The sequence below is a fragment of the Rhea pennata genome, chromosome 14 (assembly GCF_028389875.1).
Source record: "Rhea pennata isolate bPtePen1 chromosome 14, bPtePen1.pri, whole genome shotgun sequence".
Lineage (NCBI taxonomy): Eukaryota > Metazoa > Chordata > Aves > Rheiformes > Rheidae > Rhea > Rhea pennata.
In genome coordinates this window covers 18,933,112-18,956,577 of record NC_084676.1, presented here as the reverse complement: position 1 = coordinate 18,956,577, position 23,466 = coordinate 18,933,112, and the positions used below count along the sequence as shown (strand labels likewise).

At 55.7% G+C, this 23,466-nt stretch overlaps 1 protein-coding gene across 6 annotated transcripts in view; it reads left to right on the top strand.

Moving 5' to 3' along the window:
- JADE2 (jade family PHD finger 2) overlaps nucleotides 1–12,496 on the top strand; it is a 53,681-nt gene extending 41,185 nt beyond the window's left edge. For 5 of the 6 annotated variants that reach the window (XM_062587023.1, XM_062587021.1, XM_062587020.1 and 2 more), the window contains exons 10-12: nucleotides 1,915–2,032; nucleotides 5,089–5,217; nucleotides 7,780–12,496. In XM_062587023.1, the coding sequence (XP_062443007.1) occupies nucleotides 1,915–2,032; nucleotides 5,089–5,217; nucleotides 7,780–8,657 (1,125 nt within the window). In that variant the 3' untranslated portion in view covers nucleotides 8,658–12,496. Of the gene's footprint in view, nucleotides 1–1,914; nucleotides 2,243–5,088; nucleotides 5,218–7,779 lie in introns of those variants that run through there. The other variant, XM_062587026.1, reaches the window with a different exon arrangement.
- The last annotated feature ends 10,970 nt before the right edge of the window (nucleotides 12,497–23,466 follow it).

Genomic DNA, 23,466 nt, shown 5'->3' with positions numbered 1-23,466 from the left:
CTCTTCTGAGCTCCCGCAGGCTACGTTTCCCTCCTTGCTCTGTCGCATGCAGCTTTGCTCTTTCGGCATGTCAGGCAGCGGAGGAAACACGCACTGTCAGATCACATTAGATACCATGAGCATCTTCTGTTTCACAGCTGAAACTGTAACTTTCCTCCAAAAATATTGATGCCTGCTGCTGCTATGGTGGTGGAGTTACTCTCTGCCTCTGGCTGTGGCTATGCCAGGAGGAAGCTGGCTGGGCTGGGCCAGTGGAGCTACCCTGGTGCGTGGTGGGGCTGACCTGGCCCTGTGTCGGGGGGGTGTTTCGCTGTATTTCATACGCCCTGTCCTGGCATCTGCTGTAGATGCCAGAAACGATGTAGAGGATGATGCAGAGATGATGTAGATGTAGAGATGATGTAGACGCAGATGTAGAGAATGATGTGGAGATGATGTAGATGTAGATGTCTGCTGTAGAGGAACGGCCGGTTTCGTAAGGCCCTGACTTCCAGTAGCTCGTCACCCCCTACCTGCCCATCCTCCCCAGCCATGCCTGCTTCACTCCGCTTGCTGCTGGAAGAGGGACCCTTTCCCTCGCTGCCGAGATCCCTGTGAGATGCCGAGAGAGCAATCTGTGAGCGAGAACTGAAGCATCGACCCACGGGAGCAGCGCACCTCCCAGCGCTGGGCGGCTGGGGGCAAGTTTCTAGACGGTGCACGAGCGGGGAACGTGCGTGGCTCGGGCGCTGAGCTCCCCTACGCGAGCGCTGCCGCCTTCCCCACGCTGAAGGCTCCGTCCCATGGCTGGATGTCTGGATCTCTTTGCATCTGCCAGGCCTGTGCGTATCCATACGTTGTAACTCTAATTCTATAGCATCTTTGCTCCTGAGCCGTTCAAGCTCCTTTAGGGATGTTAACTCCTTCAGTAGGAGGTTAAAAAGGCCGGTGTGTCGTCAGCATCGCCAAACCTGGGTAAGAGCATAAACTAATTCACCCATTTCCCCTGGCTCTGTTCCCATTCTGTGGATATTGGTCACTAATGCTTATCAACAGCACAGTTTAAAGGCTATAACTGCAATAAATACCGAAAGTTAATCGTGATTTGTCATACTGGATTACCGGAGTACTTGACCCGTTTGACACCTTGTCTGCGGTGCTGTTTGGGCTGAATTGAAGCCCTGGGAAGCAGCGGAGCTGCAGCGCGGGTCCGTGTGAATTGAGGCTATTGGCCTTTGGTGGTAAAAGTTAAAGGTTAACTTGCTTATTGTTTCTTTTCAGAAGAAGATAGGATAAAGGGCAAGAACTAACCCCAAACCCTCCACAGCCCAAGCAGCTGTGCACTGGAAGAGCCCAAACCGATCGGTGAAACGTCCCGGGCTAGAGCAGGCGTTGCGCTGACCGCGTCGGGCCGCCTCCTCGCTGCCCTGCCGCTCTCGTGCTCGCCCGCTCGCGTCCTCGGGGGGATCGCGGGTCGTCGTGCGCGGCGGCGGTGCTTCCCGGGGTGTGGAGGGGGGTGCCGGCCCCCTTCCTCCCCACGCGTTGGCTCGTGTCGGCAGGGCTGTGCGGGGAGAGCGGTGTTGCGGCTTTGCCGTCGGTGAGCAAACCTCTTCTCTGGAGATACCCGGGCATCCTTACGGCTTCTGTGTGGATCACGCACGCGCTCCGAAACCCAGCCAGCCCTCTCGCCTCCGTAGGGTCCGGGCTTCCGGAGCCAGGATAGAGCCATTCAGGCTCTGAACCATTCCCTGCATGCTTTTTTTCATGTGTGTTAATGCAGTTGAGATCAAGAGCCCTCTTCTGTAGTGTTGGCATAAGCCGACAGCCCCAGGAGGAGTTTTTGGTGCACCAGGAGCATGGGATCGCCCAGGACTCCTCGGGGGACCTCTTTTGGAGCTCAGTTTAAAGTGGAAACTCTTTCTTGTGTCTCTGTAGGTTAGAAATCTCTGTTACATGGTGACAAGACGGGAGAAAATGAAGCACACCATTTGTAAACTTCAGGAGCAGATCTTCCATCTCCAGATGAAGCTTATTGAGAACGATCTTTACCCAGGTCAGTACCTCCTCCAAGAGCTTGTTCTCGCAGATACTGTCAATGCCATCCTCTGAAGCAAGCCTCATGCCCAAGCCTCCGGTGCCCCAGCTAAAGGCAGTGAGAGCCGTCCCCTCCCTCGCTGTGTCCCTTAAGCACGGTTCGTGTGTTGACTGTCCTAACGTTTCCAGTTTTGTTCAGAACCACATAATAAAGTCGTTCCCTGGGTGACCGGAGTGTCAGAGATCCTTGTTTTCACAGAACCCCCTCGATCCTCCTCTCCACGGGAATCAGGCCGAGCAGCTAACCCCTGGGTTAGAGGCTCACGTGAACACGGCGTTTCGGGGACTGTCGCGGAGCTGCTGGAGCGCTTTGTGCCGTCGCCTCCCGTCTGGAAGGAGGCTGCAGACCTGGGCGCAGGGCTGCTGCCGCTGGGGTCTTAGCCGCGGCAGCCGGCTCCCGGCACGCTCTAGCAGCGGTTGCTTTGGGTGCTCTGCAGTTGCCTCCGGCTCTGTCAGGTTAAGCTGCTGATGAGCTGGCTTTTCCTCCTAGATGCCATCTCCCTTGAGCTCTGATAGTTCGTAGTTCGCTCTGCTCCGCCGGTCTGTTAGTGGAGGACGTCACGCAGACTTCGTGCAAAGCCTCCGGCACCTTTTTATTACGGAGCTGAAATAAAGTTGGTTTCTTTCTGTGCTTTCCCCCCCCCCCTTTTTAACAAGCGGTGCCAGAGCCCTCAGCTCCTGCTCCCTGCTCCTTTCCCCTCGGTGGCGGCGCAGGACCCCGGCGCCGCGGCTCTGTTGCAGTTATTCCAGAAGCAGCGGCTGGCGCTTTGGCAGGCTCTTCCGACGGTGGTTGTGTTTGTGGCTTCGGAGTTGCATTTGAAGCCGTCGCGTGTCTGGGGTTTCTTCAGGAGCTGGCTGGGCTGCGCTCTCCCTTACAAAAGTTCCCTTTGACTGCAGTTTGGGGGGCTGAGCGGCGCGTATGGGGAGCGGTCTGCGCCTTGGATCCCGCGCGAGTCCCCCTGGCCAGCGCGGCGCGGGCTGCGGTGCGGTGCCGAGGCGGGAGGCAGCGTCCAGGGGCAGGGTGCTCCCAGGAGATGGGGCCGTGCTTGGGCTCAGGGACGCTCTGAGTCTCGGTCTCTGCTGACACGAGTCACCGGCCGTGCGTGCTGCTCCGGGCACCCGTGCTTCGCAGCTCGCCCGTGGATCGGTTTTGCCGGGCGAACCCGCGGCGCGCCCCAGCAGAGCGGCGCAGGCGGGAGCCCCGTGTTACCCGTGCTGCAGGCGATGCCCAGGGGCAGCTGCGCCGAGCAGCTCCCCCGCTGCTCCCAGGACGCCCGCGGTTTGAAGGCGGCAGCTCCGGCGGCTCCGGCGGCTCCTGGCCGTCGGGTGACGCCCGGCTTTCGCAGCCCTGCCGCTGCAGGTGCCGCTCCTGATGGCAGGGGCCGTGCAGGGAGACGTCTCGCTGCCGGGCTCGCCGGAGCGAGGGCAGGAGCCGGCGGGGAGGGCGCCGGCGCTGCGGCGGCTGCAGGGGAGGTTCGAGGCCGGGTTTTGCCGAGGGGCTGCCTCCGGGGCAGGCTGCGCTGCCGCGATAGCTGCTCCGGGGCGGCCGGGCCGGCCCCGCGCCGCGTGAGTGGATCGAGCTCTCCGCGGGAGACGGACGCTCAGAAGTTTTCCAGGAAGCTTTGCACAGATCGGGAGCTTACCGCCCCCCGGACGGGGGACTCGGGAAATCTCCCCTGGTACCAGCCTTCCTCCAGACGGCTTTAGAGGTCAGACCCTGCCGTGCTGCTGCCTCTAGCAGAGTTTTGCAGCAGCTGCCGGCGAGGAGAGCTGGGCGCAGCGGTTCTCGGTTCGCACCGAGGTGCAGCACACAGCGTTCGCTAGGCTCGGCGGCGGCAGCGCTGCGCGGGGCGGCAGCTCGCCTGCGGCCCCGCCGTCGTCCCGAACGCCCCCCGCTCGGCTGCGTCTGCTTTTTAATGCTGCCGCGGTAGTTACCGACCAAAATCTGCTGGCGTCGCTCCAGAGGTGGTTTTGGCGCGGGTATTTTTGGGATGGCTCCCACATTAAAACGCAGAAGTGGAGGGGTTTGCTTTCCCTGCTGATGAGTGATGATTTGAGCAGGAGATCTTTAATAAAACTGGTGAGAATTTCCCGTGTAAAATGAACCCACTTCTTCCTTTGCCCGTGAGGGGTTCCCGGCTGGGCGACCCCAGCGCCGTAAATGCTCCGGTAATGCCGGCCCAGGCGGCTGCGATGCAGAGTCGCTCCCGGGCTCGGCGGTGCAGCACCGCGGCGGCTGGAGGAGAAGCGGCTCCCTCGGAGCCGCTCGCTCCCGGCCCCGAGCCGAGGCCGTTCCCGGCCCCGGCGGCGGCGGTGCAGCGAGCCGCCCCGTCTCCGTCGGGAAGCGCGTCGAATCCTTACGCTGCTCCGGTGATCCGACCACGGGAAGGTCCCGGTCTCGCCTCCAGTCCCGCTGGCCATCCAGACTCCTCCTTTTGGTTTAAGGGCAGTAGCCTTCCCCCTCCAAAAACTAACAGAAGTGTTAGCGTGGACTTCTTTGGGAGAGGGACCTAATGGAGTAAGTAAAAACCTGCGGAGTGTTTGGCTTGGCAGTACAGCCGTGCTTCCGTAGGGTGCTTGTCCTGTTTACCCAAGAGGAATAAATCCAGCTGTTTAGGCAATACTGATTTTTAGCTGCAGGGTTATATTCCTGCCTTTCCGTAGGCAACGTCGATCATCTTTCCTCCTCCGTTTAGTTACGTTCAACAGGCTGTTTCTGCGCTATAGCTTCAGGCTTTTTTTCCCCTCCGTCACTGTGCAATACGAACGTGAGCGGTTATTAATGGGCAAAAGGTCCGATCGCCCCGAGGTCCGCGGTAAAACGCTGCCGGTGCGGCTGGTCCTGCGAGGCTTGCCGTGCCTCGTGTGGCGGGCAGCACCGACGCTGCCGGAAATTTAGTGTATGTTTGGGCAAAAAATAAAATAAAAAATACAATAAATAAAGGCGCGCTGTTCTGGGCGTCCGTGCTACGTGATCTCACACGGAGTTTTCCTTTCTTTCTAAAAAAATACCAGAACAAACTGGGAAGAAGACAAAGGGTAAGAAAAGTGACCCCAGAAGGAAAGGAAGAGATGGTAGAAAAAATAGCCCCGAGAAGACGGAGAAAAGGAAATCGGTCAACGAAACCGTGTTGGGACAACTGGGTAAGTGCGATTTCTGCGGCCGGGGGGGGCCGGGGCGGCCGCTGCGGCGCCGGGGGCTTGGGGGGAGGCGTCGCCCAAGCGGCGTTCGTTGCCGCGCCGTGCCGGGAGGATGCCGGGAGGATGCCGGGCTGCGGCGCGGTGCTTTACGCACCGCTCCCCCTGCTTCGTGCTGCTGCTTCCTCTTCGTTGCAATGCTGTGGTTTCTATTTATTTTTTTTCAGGCCGGGGGGAGACCTCTTTTGCTTTCGAAACACAGCTTTTGTGCTTGTTCTGTCCGTGCCGTTCTCAACCACGGAGACGCGTGGTTTTCTGGGGGTGGGGGGGGCTTTCTGCCAAATGTCCTTGGAAAGCTGCACCGAGGCCTTGCAGCCTCGTGCAAGCTTTGCCTGCAACCCCGTGCGGCATTTTGGAGATGTTGCAAAGAGCTTAAGGCCTCACTTGGGGTCAGGGAGGGCCCGGAGGAAGGAGAGCCGCGGCCCCTCCGTTGGCAGGCGCGTAGCGGCAGGAGCCGGGGGGGAGTTTTCCTAAAGGACCCGTAGAGAAAAACCAGGCGGCGCGGGAGTGCCGTCCCGGGCCGGGGTAGGACCTGGCGTGACCTCCGCGCTCGCCTGCCCTTGGACCGCTCCGGCACGGTGCGCGCGGTTTTGCTTGGGGCAAACCCAGCAAGCTGCACGGATAATTAAGTTCTGATGTTTTTCGTAAAAACAGGTGGGTAGGAAGATGAGAAATTGGACTTGGGACATTCCCAAATTTGCTCCGCTAACTGTTTTTGGTGGATTTGCAGCCCAATGCAGTAGTCTGCTCGTGGCCGCCAGGACGCCCCACCGGAGGCGTGGGGAGAAGAGGAAATCCCAGCTCTGTTCAGCTAAGTTGCTGAACTGCCTGTTTCGGCCAGGCGTTCTCATTGCAGGTAGTCGTCCGAAACAGCTCGCGTGGCGGCTTGCAGCGTCTCAGGAGCGTCGGCCGAGCGCCGTCGCTGTTGGCAGCGGGCGCTCGGGATTTCCTGGGTGATGTCCCGGGGCCTGAGCTGCAGAGGGCTGTAAACACCCGGCTGATCCCGCCGTGATGGGTGATAGCTCATCCGTGCACACCGGCGGCGTGGGCTCAGGTAGCAAGTCCTCGCTTCCCGGGGAGGCGGCGGTGCAAAGCTGTGCTCGAATAACCAACACGGCGGGCACGAAGCCGCGTGCCGGTTCTTCCCCTGCTCTGGTGCTAGGTTGGCTGTTTTTAAATGAAGGCTCTCCGAGCAAAAATCAAATCTTAAGTTTTCCTCAATCCATAAAACCAGCTTTAGTGTTGAACTGGTGGGTTTCCATTGTGGGAACTAGTGGAACGTTACGGGAACCGCGGGTTGTGCTTACGCAGGTGAGTCCCTCGCCGGGTTTTGGAGTTGCTTCTCTGCTGCTTTGATGCATCCCAGCCGGTAACCTTCCTTCGTTGCTCTCTCCTTAGATACAATTATTAGGAAGATTTCCAGCATTTTCCATTATAAGGTGCCATCGCTGCTCCTCCTCTTGAGTGCTCACACCTTTGGGTATTTGGAGATGGTTCTCAAGCTCACGTCGCTCCCGTGTCGCCTTTGCACACACATTTAGCCAGTTTTAAGCAGTCTTTGGAGGTCGGTCCCCTTAACCCGCTTGCCGTTGGTGCTGCGGCTCTGTCGATGCTCCGGCACCGCGTGATCGCCAAGGGCAGCAGCTCCGCGGGAGCGCCGGGCACGGCTGAGCCCGCGCCGGGCCGCCGCGAGGGACCTGTGGTGCGGGGCAGAGCTGAGGTAGTTCATCTTCATAGCGACAGGTCAGACCCTGAGGGCCTGGCCTTCATCCCCGGGCTTGGCGGGCGTGGGATTGCTGTCGGTGTAAACCCAGGCGTGCCCCGTTGGTTGAGCGAGCTCAGAGGCCTCTGCCGACTCCTCGGCGGGGAAGGTCGCCTGGGCTGGCCAAACCCTTGTGGTTGCATGTGAACATGTTCTACAGCTGTGCTGTGAGGGGCTGGTGCATGCTCACGCCTTGCAAACTTACTCGTAATATTTGCATTTTTTCCTGATGTGATTTGAAGCAACCCACACACCAGTGTAATGCAGACGAGCTGTGAGAGCCCGCAGCAGGCAGAAACCCCCCGAAACTCGTTGTTCAAGAGGCTGGATGTTGAAATGGGGGGATTGCAGGGTCTGAGGAGGTCGCCCTGAGCCCAGTGCACACTGGACCAGGGGCAAGGCCCTTTGAAGAGCATCCTCATCCCGTTCCTGGGCTGCACCCGTTTGCTGTAGAAAGGTTCTCCTTTCCGGTTCAGAGAGCGCAGCGAGGACCTCTGCGGGCATCGTTGTAGGTGGCGCGTTGCTTGGGTCGCTGTCAGGCAAACTCCGTATACCTTGAATTAACCGCTGGTACTTGAGTGAGCTCCCTCGTCTTTGCCCGGGTAGCACGTTACGTTTGGCGTTCTGAACGCTTCAGTAGCACCAAGGAGTTTTGCTGACGTGCGTACGCCTTGGTTATCGCCTTATCAAAGGGAGAGCCGGACGTTTCTGACTTCTGAGGCAATTCTCTGTTTTTATTTTTGCAGGCCTGGCGACTTCCTTCCCCATAGACGGGACCTTCTTCAACAGCTGGCTAGCCCAGTCGGTGCAGATCACGGCCGAGAACGTGACGATGAGCGAGTGGTCGCTGAACAACGCCCACCACGAGGACAACACGCCGGGCCTCTCCGAGGAGCTCCTGCAGGACGAGGAGACCTTGCTGAGCTTCATGATGGACCATTCCCTGAGGTCTCCCTTCAAGCAGAGCGAGGCCACAAAGAAAGTGAAAAGCAAAACGAGAACGAACACTAAGAAAAAACTGTCCAAAAACAGCCTGAACGCAATCGTCAAGGGTCACCAGGAGGCTCCGGAGCAGTGGACTAACAACGCGAGCGAGCTGTCGGACGACGCGGCGAAGCCCTTCGTTCGCGACGCGAGGGCGAGCAGGTCGGAGAAGGGAGCGGCCAAGCCTCCCGCGGACCGCAGGGGGACGAGCGACGCAAGGAGGGCGGCCAAGAAGGGGGCTGCCCCCAAAGCCACCGACTCGCCCGCCTCTTCCGGCGCCAGGAGCTCGGTGAGCAACGAGGAGGAGACGGCGAGCGGCCCCCAGCCTGAGCCCAGCCCCGTGGTTCAAGTGCCTGACTCAGTAGGTAGCCCGAAAACCGTAGTGAGGTTCAAATTACCAAAGGAGAGCCGAGGGACTCGCAGGTCCCAGCCGCCGAAGCCGCCGGAGGCCGCGACGGGGCCCCCCGCCGGCGAGCGGCCCCAGGCCGTCTTGCGCCGTTTCGACGCCGAGACGGACGGCTACTTCTCGGACGCCGAGATGAGCGACTCGGACGTGGAGCCGCGCGGCGGCCGGGCGCCGCGCGGCCAGCTGGATCCGGCGGGCGAGGATATCGTCCGAATGAGCATCTTGGCGTCCTAACGCGGCGAGGCGGCGACGGCGTGGTGAGGCCTCAACCCAGTGACAACTGCCATGTCCACTTTCTGCCTGGTATCACAAACGAGGGGGATTTTTAATGTGTATATATAGTTTCAGATTCAGCACTGTCGTCTTTCTCTTCTCTATATGCCTGAGATGCAGCTTGAGCTTCACCGACATCGATTACTGTGACTGTAGCTGTCCCCTCCTAGTCCCCTTGCACGTCCCCCGGGAGAGGCGCGGGAGCGGGCGCGCGGGAGCGGAGCGGGCACGCGGGAACGTGCGTGGGAGCGGGCGCGCGGGAGTGGAGCGGGCGCGCGGGAAAGTGCCTGTGAGCGGGCGCGCAGGAGCGGAGCGGGTGCGCCGGAGCAGAACAGCCGTGCGGGAATGTGCCTGGGAGCAGCGCACGGGAGCGGAGCGGGCGCGCGGGAACGTGCACGGGAGCAGGCGCACAGGAGCAGAGCGAGTGCGTGGGAACGTGCGTGGGAGCGGGCCCGCGGGAGCGGAGCGGGTGCGTGGGAACACGCACAGGAGCGGGCGTGTGGGAGCAGAGCGGACGTGCAGGAACGTGCGTTGGAGCGGGCGCGCGGGAGCGGAGCGGGCGTGCGGGAACGTGCGTGGGAGCGGGCGCACGGGAGCAGAGCGGGCACGCGGGAACGTGCGTGGGAGTGGGCACGCGGGAGCAGAGTGGGCGCACGGGAGCGGAGCGGGCGCGCGGGAACGTGCATGGGAGCGGGCGCGCGGGAGCAGAGTGGGCGCACGGGAGCGGAGCGGGCGCGCGGGAACGTGCGTGGGAACAGGTGCGCGGGAACGAGCGCAGGAGCCGCCGCGGCCCTCGTTCCCGCAGCGCTCGCTCTCCCCCGGGCATCGCCTGCAGCCGGGCGGGCGCGAGGCGGGAGGAGGGCGAACGGGCGACGCTGAAACGAGTAACGAATAAAGCACAACCGAGCCGGTCGGGGGAGAGCGCGCGGGGCGGCGGCGAGCGGCGTTAGCTTTTCGCTTTTTAGATTTATTATCCCCCCCCAACGACCGCCACCTTTGCGGTGGGATCGGGATCCGTCCGGGGGCCGAGAGCGCGGTGGCGGCGTGGGAGCAGGAAGGGCTTTCCCGAGCCGCGCGCCCTCCCCGTCCTCCTGCCCGGCGGCCGGAGGCTCGGCAGCGCGCTGCGGATCCCGGCGGTCGCCGGAGCCCCGGGGGAGACGGACTTGGCTCGCTCAGGTTCACTGGTTAGCTTTTACCGAGGCCAAAACGGGAGCGGGGAGAAGGAGGGAGGAGAAAAGATTCCTTAAACCCCGCCGCCGCCGCCGCCGCCGCTGCCGGAGGGTCTCGATCGCCGCAGCCCCGCGGGGTGGAGCGGCGCCGGCGCGCGTCTCCCGCGGCCGGAGGGTCCCGGGGTGCCGGTGCCCGGGCTCGGCGCCGGCCCCGGGGCGAAACCTGCCCTCGCGGGGAGGAGACGGAAGCGGTCGCCTTTGCCGTTCCGTTTTCCTCCTAAACGCTACTATGGCAATGATGAATTTATTCCTCCCTATCCTTTCTTTTTTTAATTATTATTATTATTCCTTAAATCCTGGTTACAAGCTGTTGACTCGTTGTGGGAGGGTGATTCACAGAAGCTGACATTATAAATATTACAATAATTTAATGCATAAAATGTCCCCAATAAGCCTTAAATGTTGTTTAAAAGCCCGTGTTACCTATGAGTCAGGCGAATTTCCATGTTTGCACTTAATTGCACCATTACTTCGGTTTTGGCTTCAAAGGTCACAGTTAAGTCGTGCTACGTGTTTTATCGGAGTGACCCCAGTGTGAGCTCAGGGAACAAAAAAAAAAAAGGAATTCACTGAAACTTTTGTTGTTGTTGTTTTTTTAAAAGAAAAATGTAAAAAATATAAAAAGAAAAAAAAAAAGAAACCTGGGACACTTCTGCAACTGGTTAAACCCATCACTTTAAACAGGAAAAACCCTTGCAGCCGTCAAACAAATCAGTCAGACAGTCTTGTGGATGCCAAAGAATATTTTGACAGTAAAGCAGCACAGCCAGAAACCGGAAACTTGTCATTACACGAAAGTGGAAGTTATTCAGCAACCAAGGACTCAAGCCACATCCATAACCCGCTGCCGCGGCTTTCGGTTCGAGCTTGCGCGGGGGGACGCGGCCGGCGCCGCGGCTGCGTCCTGCCCTTTTGATTTCCGAGGCTTTTTGCTCATCCCACTGTGAGCTTGCTTTTGAAACTCTGAGACTCCTTCGATGATTGACTTGTCTTGGTGTTTTAGAGTAGGTCATCTTTATCAGCCTTCAAAAGTCCTTATTATCGAGAGAAAAACAAAACAAAAAAAAAACAAAACAAAAAAAAACAGGAATTGCAGCAAAGCAGACCGGCGGCAGCCTCGCCGGTGCCCGGGTCGCCCCAGCGCCGCGGCGAACTGCGACTGAACATGCCGGAGAATCGTCCTCGTGCGGGGAAAAAAACGATGCACACGTTGTTAGCGACCACGCAGAAAAAAAAAAAAAAAGGAAAGAAAAAAAGAACAGCAAAACGGGAACCACCTTCGATACAAATTAGCACGATCCCTTGAGGATGGAAGTGAAAAATCTGCTGGTTAATTGAGGCTCGGTATGTTCAGATAATGTTAAATACAGTAAATAGGACTTAGTTTATCTTATCAGGCTTGCTAGCTTTAGCTACAGTATCCTAGTATAAGAGTCATAACAATAATCAATATGCTGCCTTTTAATGAATCTTGCTTCCGTGTGCTTCACTCAGTTATGGTTAAAAAAAAACTACAGCACTCCACAACTCGCACTGTGCACAGCTTCGTCCACCCGCTTCGGCGCTGCTCGTCTGCTCAGTACAGGAAAGCAAAGCCGGGGCGCCCGAAAGAGCAACCAAACTCCGCCGCGCCGCCCGCCGCCCCCCAAAAAACCGGCGCCCAAAAGAAAAAAAATTTATATATATATATATATATATATATATATATATATATATATATATATATACACACACACACACAGGCGGCGTTTCGCACGCGGCGGGCAGTGCGGTTTGCCATCCGGGCACGGCGGGGGCAAGGGGGAGAAAACGCACAAGGGGGAGTTATTTTTTATGTTTATTTTTTTTATTTTTTTTGGATGCATTTTGAAATGGATAGAGACCCAGCGGCTTATTTTGTTAGCGAACCGCCGTCTTCGAAGACGGCGTCGGCTGCAGGAAGCGACGTTTGCACTGCCGAAGCGCCCGATCCCCGGCGGCTGCCGCGGCGCTTTGGTTGCTCTTGGCGGAAACCCCCTGCCGTTTGCTCCGTTCCACACACCAACCGGACCCGCTTCACGTCAGTTTTACAGGAAACGATATGAATGTCGCAGGAGGAGGAAACCCTTCTGTTTTCTTTGTTTCAAAGAACGTGATGTGCCATTTGTTAATATAAAAGAGAAATATTGAAAATATATTGAAAAGAGCAATTTTAAATTATTTTTGGCTTATGTTGCAATATTTATTTTCTTGTATTAGAAATTCCTTTGTAGAGAAAAAAAATGTATTTTTCATTAATGCAAAAACCTATTTCTCCTTTTTGTACATTTTCCATGTTAGTTAATCCTTAAAGCAATATAATGTTATCAAACTTGTTCTCCGTGGGACTGTATTATGCATGCTACTTGTGTTGCCTTGGACTAGCTCTGTCTGCCATTATTTTCATCATGTTTAGATACAGTGTATGCTTTAATACACATTGGGACCATGGCCCATTGCTTACGGGGGGGGGGGGAAAAAAAAGAAAAGAAAAACCCCTTTGCATTCCTCAGTGTGTTGGCAAATGCAGTCAATAAAGCAGTGTTTTCTGTGCGCGCTCGTCTGGGCGTTTTCAGTGCTGCGCAGGCGCAAACGGAGCAGCAAACCGGCCCGGTGCCGTGGGCGCTAAGCCGGGAGCCCCGCGGCGGCGCGGTGCTCGCAGGGAGCTGAGCGCCGCCGAGCGCGGGGGCTCCGGGGAGAGGGCGAGAAGGAAATCCCAACTTCAACCGGCCCTTCGATTTTGTTCCTAAATGAAAAGGCAAAAGCTCAGTTTACTGCAGACCGCGTTTTTTTTATTGCTTCGCGCTTTTATTGCTTGCAGAGCCCCAGGCCCCCGCGGCCGGCACGAGGAGCATCCAGGGGCATCGCGCCAGCCTCGGGCTTTAATAAGTTTTTCACCCGGGCTGCACAAGGAGAGGTTGAAGAGTTTGATTTCATAAAGCCCGGAGAAAGGGCAACCTGCACTCTTCCAGTTAGGGAAAAAAAAAAAAAAAAAAAAAGAGATTTCCAGGTGCCCGGGAGCCCGCAGCGGTTCCCTGCGTTAGGTGCAGGGCTTTGCTGCGGTGCCCTCGCCGCCTGCGCCGAAGGCAGCGCCGAGCACTGCGGCTGGGAGCAGGCAGGCGAGGAATCATTTTGGTTTAATTGCAAAATAAACATTAGACTAGCGCTGGATGCTTTGCATAAGGCTTGTACAAGTGCTGCATAAATACTAATGGAGCAAATATCCCCAGTGCCAGTAAATCATCAGTGACAGATACAAAAACGAATTAATTTCTCCTCAACTTAGCTTGAAAGTGTTGCAGTTGACTCTCTTTTTTATTGTGCTTGATTAAGTGCTAGCAGCAAGACATAATTTTTCCTAACTATTAAAAACAGTGGTGCTATGCTTCTGCATAAATGCCTCTAAGTTGATGAGAGGGTATTTAATATTTGCTTGTCCCAAGTTAGTTAGTACATTTAGGGGAATCCCTTCACATGCTAAAAATAATTCCTTGGTCTGGGACTTCCATGTAGGGGCACAAAATTACGTGTCCACTCTGATTGCAAGAGCTGAATATTAAGTATTGAAAAAAACTCTTTAAAGAGTAACAAAGCTTTGAGTAATCCACAAAACAAGGGGGAAAGATCCCGTTTTTTTGGGGGGGGGGGGAGGAGGAAGCCATGGCAAAGATGCAGCAACCGCAGCGCAGCCTGGGGCGCGCGAGGGGCCGGTTTCCGCAGCCGCCCCTTCTTCACGGAGCACGACCCCCACGGCGCCCGGCCGCCTCCGCGGGAAAAGCAGCGGCTCTGCGCGGTTTCATTGCTCTGGGTTTCACCGGGCCCCGCTTGCACGGGGCAGAAGAAGTCCCACAGCCGGACCGGCAGCGGTGAGGCCGGCTGTAACGCGGCGCCGGGAGCCCGCGGACGCCTACCTACCTCGGGCTCGGAAAGCTGGAGCGATCCCAGGCTGCCGCCCGCCCCCAGGCAAAGCTGTGAAAAAGCCTGTTAAGGGCCGGGCGCTGCGTGCCGAAACATCAGAAAACCCGGAGAAATCCCTGTCTGAACGGCCCTTTTGTAGCCCTACTTGAAAGGCTGCGTTTGGTTCGGGGCGCTAAATTACTTCCCATCTTCCATGGTGCTTTTTTGCTCCGATCGTCTGCAAAGACAAGGCAAATGGTGGCTGAGAGGTGCTGCAGGAGCAGACCCGAACGCGCGTTTGAAGGCTGCGAACGTCACCAAGAGGGTTATTTTTTAAGGCCGGAGCAGCCTGCACCGCTCCCGAAAAGCCCTGGGGCAGCGCGGCCACGGCTGCGGCTTTCCGGAGACCCGGCTCGTGCCGCGGTATTTAGCAAAGCTAAACCAAAGTCTGGAAAAGAGCCGGGAAAGCATCTGTCCCTTCACTTACGGGGAAAAGGTCTGCACAGCTCAACGTGGGGAGGTTTTTCTCCCCCCGCTTCCTTTTGGCCGGTGGGTTTTGCCCGGCGCTGGCAGCTCGCCGAGGCGCCGGCGGGCAGCTCTGCTCGCGCTCCCGCGCCGGGGCCGACCCGAGCGGACGCCCGCGGCAGGGCCGGGCTCTGCACGGGGGGGTTTTTCCGGGGAGCGGCCGCTGCTGCCCGCCCTGGGAGTCCGCCCGGCCCTAACCCACCTCCCGGAGCTACGCGGCCTCGGGGCCGAGGCAGCCGGGGCGGGCGCGTGGCGAGACGCCCGAACGGGGGGGGGTTTGGGCTGGACGCCCCCGTTCCTGCTGCGTCTGGGGGGGCTCGCATCCTCTGCCTATGTAGTGTCTGCAACAGGGTTAATCTGAGATCTCCCCCGAAAGAAAGCGCTTTAGAAACTATTTCCATGCACCACATGCTCTCATTCCCCCCCTCTCCAATTTGTCAGAGCCAGTTGCCGTCTGAACCAAGACCCGCTTTCCTCGGAGGGTAAGGTGAGATTTTACCGTTACTACAGCCCCGGACACGGTACATCCCCCCGGGCCACGACTCCGCGAAGGAGACCCAAGCACCCGCCTCCCGCCCCCTCCACGTTGCCCCGCTCCCGAGCCCCCCCACCCCGTGTCCCCCTGCAGAAGGGGGACACCGCGGGAGCAGCCCTCGGTCATGGGGACGTCACCGGGGGGACGGTGGGGGGGGCGGTGCTGGGCTCCTCGGGGCGTCCCGTGCCTCGGCGTCCCCCGGGGGTGCGGGGCGCCGTGCCCCGTGCAGCGGCACCCCAAGGAGGTGCTGGGCAGCAGGCGAAGCATCGCAGCCGCCCGGATTGTCCTGCACAGGCAAAAAGTTGGGAGCCAAAAAGTGGGAAACAGGTAGGATGGCGGCGTGCAGCGTTTGGTCCGTGCGGGCGCGCTGGGCGCCGCGCTGCAGCGGCAGGGAGGGAGAAGCATGGGGGGTTCCTGCAAAATCCCTCGGAAAAGCGGGTGGAGGCCTCTCCGCCGCGCTCCTGGTCCCGGCTGCTCCAGCTCCTGCCGCGGTTTCGGCGTCTCCCCCCGCGGGGCGGAGGTGTCGCTCCCCAGCGCAGCGCAGCGAGCAGCAGCCTCGCTGCGCGCTGAGCATCGCTTCCTCCTCCGCAGGAAAGGGATGAGTCACCTCCGCCGGGCACGGAGCCGCCTGAACGCGGGCATCGGGCTCACCGGCAGCCGGGCCGGCCCCCTCCTTCCTCTTCCTCCTCCCCAGCCGCTCCAGGCTCCCTCTCGACAGCCAGCAGGGTACAGTGCTTCATCCTGCGCTTGATCTGGCCCGGCTGGTTTCGGCCACGAAGCCCTGAGCTGGCTCCCAGCACGGTCCAAGGCAAAACTCCCCCAGCCCCAGCACAAACCCGTGCGGATTAGCGTCAGCGTCGCTATAGCCCGGTACCAGCCGCTTGTAGATCACCTGCTTGGGTGCCAGGTGCACCGAGGTCTGTTCGATGCCCGGAGGAAGGTCCTTCATTTTTTAATGATCATTTCAACCGGCTCTAGAGGAAACATGGAGAGCATTAAGATAAGTAATCATCCCGAATAGCAGCACTGGGTGGCTGGAGCAAGAGCTGATTAAACCTTAATAGGAGCTTAATTTCCAGGGAACTTAAACTGCAATTGTGCAGCACTTTCTGATCGTTCAGTCAGAAACGCGTGAATGGTGCTGGCTTGACACAGAAGCTGCAGCACTGCACCAAATTCCAGGGGTTTAGAAGGAAACAAGTACCAATTTAGAAGTGCAGCTCCCAAAAGTGCCTCGCAGAGATGTCAAAATTCACAGGCAGCCGGACATACCCAGCACAGGCAGCAGAAAGGCAGGTTTGCCCCTCCGCCCTCGGCCGTGTGACGGTGGTGGTGGGGGTGGCCAGAGAGTCCTGGGCCTTGGCCAGACCACGTCATCTTGGTGAGTCTCCATTACGTCAACAAGCCTTGTTTTCTCTCCGCCGCCCTTTGGATGTCTCGCATGAAAGGTGACAAGCTTTATTTACTGCCACCTTGACAACCGGTGACATGACACTCAGGCACTGCCACCTCCCTTGCCTTTAGTTGGAAAGACTAAACTAAATATTCATGGCTTAAAGGCTAGATGTCTGCCGGGTGAATGACTCTGCACGACGACGAAACAGGCTCAGGAAAGGCACCTGGAGAGTCTGTCCACATGCACGTCCCCGCCAGCCCCCCGTGCTGGCCCATGCTGGGCACTACTGCCCTCCAGTTGGCGATCCCAGAGCTGCTGGGAATTATTAGTCTTCAGCGCACACCGTCGAACTGGGAATTGCATGCCGAGCGCCCTGCGGATCGCTTCCTTCTCCCGAGGTTGCCTGGGGGGTAACTGAAGCGAGCTCGCCTCCGCTTTTCGGGATCACGAAGGTTCCCTCATGCGCCCGAGCCCGTCTGCGCGTGCTGCAGGGCACCCAAGACTGACCCGAAGCGCAGCGACGTCTCCCTCCCTCCCGCTGCAGAGTGCAGCTCACCTACTGAGATGCCATCTTCTGGAAGCCACTCGCGAGAGACGAGCCGCCAGGGCCGGGACACGGCCACAGCCAGGCTGGCAGAAAGGAAGCGGCTCTTCCTCCGGAGAGGTGCTCACCTCTCCCGCAGAGAGCTTCATCCGGACGAGCTCAGCGTGCCCCGCGTAAAGCAATGAGCGAGCTAATTTAGGAGCAAAACGTGTATCTGGGAAACGAGTTGGGAATGCCAGCCCAGGTCCCCTTTCGTGGGTGTTTATACCCTGCCATCGCCCCCCAAATTAGCAGCAGAAAGGGAACTGGGATTAACATCTGAGTAGGGTAAAGACATAGAAAGGCCTTGGAGGTGCTCCCTGTAGATCATTGCTGGCCCAAGTTGCTTTTGGTCATGTTCATACCGGAGAGGCAAGGATGGGAGAGCAGGCTTGGGCATGTTCAAGTCCATGCCTACATGTTTTCTGCCACCCCAAGCTCAGGGCAGAGAAAACACATCACCCTCTACACTTCTGACCTACAAACCATTCACCAGCAGTAAAATCCCACTGGATTTTGCTGGAAAATAGAAATTTCCCACTGAAAAAGGAGATCCTAGAAACCTTCACCTGAATAGAGGTGAAAGCCTCCTGTGCATCCAAGTCCAGCCAACACACACCCTTCCTTCTGCTCGCTCTCCTGCAGTCCTGCTCTAGGTCAGAGCTGGAGAAGACAAATTAGCCCAGGAGACACCAATCAAACAATATTGCTGGCATGACCATGAAAAGATGGTCCCAGAAAGCTGTCAGTGAGCCTGAGCTGGGATCTCCTGGCATCTAAGGGCTCTATTAAGCAAGCATGTTTTAAGTGCTTCTGTCAACTGAATCTCCAGATATTTGGGAGTTTGATCATCTAAAGTTGCAGCAAGCCACTACATGCAAGCCTTATTCACAAGGACCACACTATTCTTGCACACATTGTGACTCGCACACCAACTTTACCTGTAAAAATGAAAACAGGGGACTGGTAGATACTCAAGGACATATATTTAATCTTCCAAATAATTTCACTTCATTCTTCTGACTCAGACACACCTCAACATAACAGCAAGGTAAGACTGTATATTTCAGTTGGGAAAATCGAGTCACAACGAAGAATTTCAGAGCAGGTTAGTAACAAAGGCAACAACACCACAAAACTTTCCTGAATCTAGGACTGTGCCACGAGTCATGACTTCAGCAGAGTCTTTCCCAGATACCTCAGGGACTTCATTTCTCAGCAACTTCAAGATAGTTGTATTTCTTCAGAATAATGGAGATCATAGGAAAAAAAAGTCCTTATACAACCCCCAAAAGAAGGTACAGAAAGTCAAGGAAATCCCGCAGACTTTGTTATTGCCATCACATGAAGCTGGAAGAGCCTCACTGCCCGGGCAGGAGCTTCAGGGCAAAAGCCAGTGAGGATACGCATTTCCCCTTCGCTGCAGAGCCCAAGCGGGCAGGACCTCTCTGACTGACAGACATCATCAGCTGGCTTAGCTGCTACAAACTTATGTGTGAAAGGTGATATATAAAATACATCTCAAGGGAAATCTTCCTCCACCCACTTCCATAGCTCCCTTTCCTTCAATCCCTCAAAGCACTGATGCAGTAATATGGTCCCAGCCAAACTGGAGAACACCAGAGGCATCCCAGGCTGTTACCATTTCAGCTGGATAAGGCACGCTTTTCTTAGCCTGGAAGCTTATCTATGTTCCCAAACACTATGAAACTCCACAGATAGCTTCTCCTCTGGATAAGGAGGAGAAGCTATTCCTCTAGATAGTAGGAAAAAATACATGTGTATTTGAGATCTTTTTTGGATGGAAGCTCAAGTCATAAAGAAACAGATGCTTTCAAAAAGGGACTGAATTTCTTCTGGAAGTAATTGCAGGCACTCAGTATATTGTAGCGCAGGCACAGATGGAGGTTGGGAATAATATAGTAATAGTCCAAGCCTGAGCAAAAGGGTTTTATATTAAGTGCTATGCCTAAACTGAAAATTTACCACAATAACCCGCAATACCTCACTTGGCTTTCATAATGCCAGGAAATTTCTTATATATGAACTATAACGTAAAATGCCTTTAAAACATAAATGTGGTCTAACACCTGTTATATAACCGTTATAACCCTACTCCCTTCTTCCTAAGAGGAAAATAATAGAAGGGAACAGAATAGCATCAATAAACTTTGGAGAAGCTGGCTGGATTAAAAGCATGTCCTTCAAGCAGAGCCAACTCTGCAGGAGCAGGACACATTTCAGGCACGACAACAGGCAGCTCTACCAATACCAGCATCTGCACCGGCCTCAGAGCCTTTTTTCCTTTGTAATCTAATGAGCATCTCTTACATGCACAACTGTATTCACAATATTTGAGGCTTAAAAATGCAATGGCACACAGGGAGAGAGCGAAGGCTTGACTCAAATCTTTTCTATTCCCACCCAGCAGGACGACCTGGTACATGTCCCACTGGAGCGCCGGGAGGCACCGCGTGGCACGGGAAATTCTCACGTGCCAGCCAGCGTCGAGGCTCTGCAAGGTGCCCTTCCTCCGGGCAGCGCCAGCGGAGGGGCACCGCTGTGCTCCGCGTCCAAGGAAATACGATTGCGGAGGGCTACCAGGGTACGTGCCGGGGGTTTGAATAGCTGCTTTTTGTCACGATTCCTGGGTGCTAACTAGGAACTGGCCACACTGGCACAAAGATTGGGCTCTGGGATGTGCAGGGCCAAAAGACCCTGCTCTGCACCCTGTAAAGGCCAAGCAAAAGTCCCGCTCCAGCCTGCAGGCCAGGCCACAAGACAGAAGTGCAATCTTTGCTTCAGGTGGCTTCATCACCGTCTGCATGCTTTGGACAGGCCTTATGCCAAACTGAATGAGGCAATCAGGATCTCCGTGTCCTTCTGCCTCAGCCTGGCACCCTTCATTCACACGTTCCTCTTCCATCTTTGCCGTTGTGGTACGCACTGGCCCCGTCCAGCTTCGCACGTGTGCTCCCTGGCAGGGCACGCTTCAGGTGGGACGACGGAGATGAGGGCTTCCCTCGGCCTCCTCCTACCTGGGCGCCGAGCAGAGCTGCAGCGTCCCCAGCTCCAGAGCGCCTCTGTCCGTGCAGCGGAAATGCCACGTCCTGCATAAACCCACGCTGGCTTTTACAGCGGTGAAAGCACTGCCGTTCTTCTCCCAGCCGTTTCTAACGTTTGTCACCTTGGTTCGACGTGAAAATTACTCCTCATGAGTTTCCTGGAATGCTGAAAGGGGGAAAACCCCCAAACGCACCAGTCTCTAGCTTTTCAGCAGAGCATTGCAGACGTTAGCTAGCTGCCTCGGCGGTCCCGGCCTGGGCCAGGCAGCGTGCCTCCGCTCTGCGCCTGCGGCTGGACGCCGTGCTCTCCTCGGGCAGGCCGGGCTCCCTCGGTGGTGGCTTCTAACGAAAGGCCGCTGCAAACAAGGCAGAGATCACCAGACCGCTTTACATTAGACAGTAAACAGACGTAAGATGATAACTTTAACTTAATTATATAATAATTAAGCCCTCATATTCCTGTCATCTGTAACTGTCAGCGGCAGTCTGATAGCAGTTGCTGCTCCTCTGTAAAAGCTGTCATTTGTCACCGCCAGATTCTGAGAGGTGTCAAAATACGGGTAATTCTGCCTGCAATGCAAGCTAACCGCTGTAAGCGTGCGATTGCGCATCACTTCGGAGCTTTGCCATGGAGCAGCTGCTTGGGAAAGTCGAGATGGAAAGGTCAGTTTTACCAATGGATTGTGACAAAAAAAAAATGAGTAAGTCAGCGACCTAGAAATCCTCGAATTCAGGAGTGTGCCATTTGCTTGGTGATCCAGGATTCTCATTTATCAGCATTCACACAAATACCAGGCCCCTAGAGCAAACGAAATTACCTTCCTGGCTTGTGCAAGTAAACTATATAAAGCATACATATTTGAGTATGTTATTAAGAAAAGTTAAATACCCTAAACTGGCGCATACCTTTCCTTACAGAATCAGAAATTACAGCTAAGAAAGAAGTGCGGTTTCATTTACTGTTCAGTCAGACCAAGATAAAATTCCCCATGGTACAGCTGAAAGTATTATCCACTCTTATACATGCTGAGAGCCGGAGCTTCCCCCTCTCCTTTGGAAGATCCGGGCGTTTTTGACTCGCTGCAGAGACGACTGTGTCCTCTTTCACGTCTTCTCACCCGGCCGGACTCGGCTTGGTGTTCCTGCGTTGGCGACGGAGCTGCACAGGAGGCAGCTGCTGCAGGCGGATCAGGCGGCTGGAGCGAGGCACGCACCTACTTAGCAGATCAAGGGCTGCTTTTCTGATAGCCTTTCTGGTCCCGTGCTAACAGCAGCTGTTCCGCCCAGGAATCCTCCAGCTTTGGTGATGTCCGTGTTTCTTCCTCGCATTGACTATGTGACTTCCAGATTCCCTCCCTTGGCTGTATTGAACATGTTGTATTGTCACCCCCGTTCCGGTACAGCTGACAACCAGGGTGCATCTGTATATAAACAAAAGCTTTCTCCTTCCTCTTCGGCAGCCTCCCCCCTCCTGTCCGAGCCTCAGAGCAATGATGTTCATCATTCATATGTGCACTACTGTAACAGCAATTTTGTTATCACCTAATTATTTTACCCTGCACCTTTCACAAACATTTTGCACAGTTTGCAAGATTTCATTTAGGACTGCTTTGTCCACTGTGAAAAATGCAGTCACCTTTGTGGTTTCAGGATGAGCCATTATAATTATTCCAGCAATATCCGATCCATTAATGAGCAAGAAGAATATCTTATTCAGTTAAAGCAATGATTAATTTTTGCAGGTGAAGTGTAATAACTTACATGGGAGTTCAACCAAGAAGTTGGAGCTGTCATCACCACATTGAACCACATAAGGTTCAATAACTGTAAGGGTGATATGTAAAATCCTACCAAGGGACTGTTCGGTGAGGAGTAAAGTACCTGCAATGCCACTGAGTGACAATGTTCCACCACGGCTGTTTCTGGCAGTTTTCTCCACCCTACAGTGCCAAATCCACTCCATGTAACAACTGTGTAATGCCACGGTGATCATTTCTCCATGAAATCCAACTCTGCTTAGCACTTGATAGTTCATAAAATATGCGAAAAACAGCAAAATAAAAATCTACAGCTTCATGATTTATAAGACAGTCTCTTCATAGAAAGGAAAACAATGACAATTCTGGCAAAGTGTCGGTACTCTGACAAGCAATAGAGCTTGAAGGATTTTCTCTCCTCTTCACCTTCGCTGCGGCCAACGGCACGGGTGATCTGGGCACAGCCAGCTACCACAGCATCTGTTATGTGGAGTCTCTGCTTTGTATGGAGTTTTTTTCTCACGGATAGCTCGGTAACGCTTTAACACCATCTTGATTAAATCACCCTTGGAGGTATCCAGTGACTCACTGCCTTCTCAAAGCCAGCGCTTTTCCTCAAGATCCCTTGCAAAGCCTTACGTTGACCTCTCAGACTTGTCTGCAGTCAACAGAGCTTTTGGCTGTTTTTCATCAGCAGTCTAATTTGTTTAGGTGAGTCTGACAAGAGGGAAAATAATGACGGTGAACTACAAAGATCTAGTTAATGCAGCCCACTCGGCATGCAGCTGGGGGCACCGCGTTTCACCGGCCATGGTTGAGTCATGCTGGCTGAGCTGCCGCCCAGTCTGCGGGGTGGAGGATTTGGCCACCCTGACAGCACTGCTGGCACGAGGCTCAGCTCGGCAGCGAGCGGCTGAAGGGGCTTTGCGAGCAACGAGCCGGGGAAGCAACATCAGCAGGTTATATGGCTGCTATATTTTACGAGATTATGGAACAAGTGCTGAGATACCGCCTAAGGAAAAGGCCCTGCAATTCCAATGACTGCAGAGGGTACACGGGCTTTGTGGAGAATCCTTCCTCGCTTGCTGCCTTCACAGAAGGCTCTAGTTTAAGTTCTCATGAGGCAAACACACTAGGGTTTTTATTCTGCCTTCCTCCACAGGAAGGGGAGAGCTGGCAGGGAGCGGAGCTGGTAGGCAGCACTGGGGACTTCCAGTGGCTGGGTGGTGAGATAAACAGAGAAAGACTCTTCCTGCCTTTCCATCACATACAGTAACAACCTCGCATCGAAAAATGCTGCGAATAAAGACAGTTGACCTTTTTTTTTTTTTTTCTATCTGAGACAGCCTCAGGATGAGATTTGATATCCAGAGCCTGGCAGAGCGCTGGCTCACGACGCTCCCGAGTGACTTACTGCACACGCAGAGCAGAGCTGTCCTCCGGGCAGAGCACCACAGCGAGCTGCTCCCAGCCCACACACCGCCTCATCCAGGCTCACCTGAGCAACCTCTGCTGCGGGGTGTGAAGGAGCAGGAACCGCCAGCTAAGAAGGTCACTCTCGGTTTGTGGCTGGGGCTATGCTAACCGTATCAAAGCCCCGCATCCTGCACTGATTAGGTCTCTCTCTAAAGTTTCATTGTCCCCATCTCACCAAAACACTCTGCTCTGGCTGCCGGTGTGTCTGTCAAGAACACAGTTAGGGGAGGAGTAGAGAAAGCCTTCCAGTTAAACAGAAAAATAGAGAAGAGCTAAAATGTGATGCTGC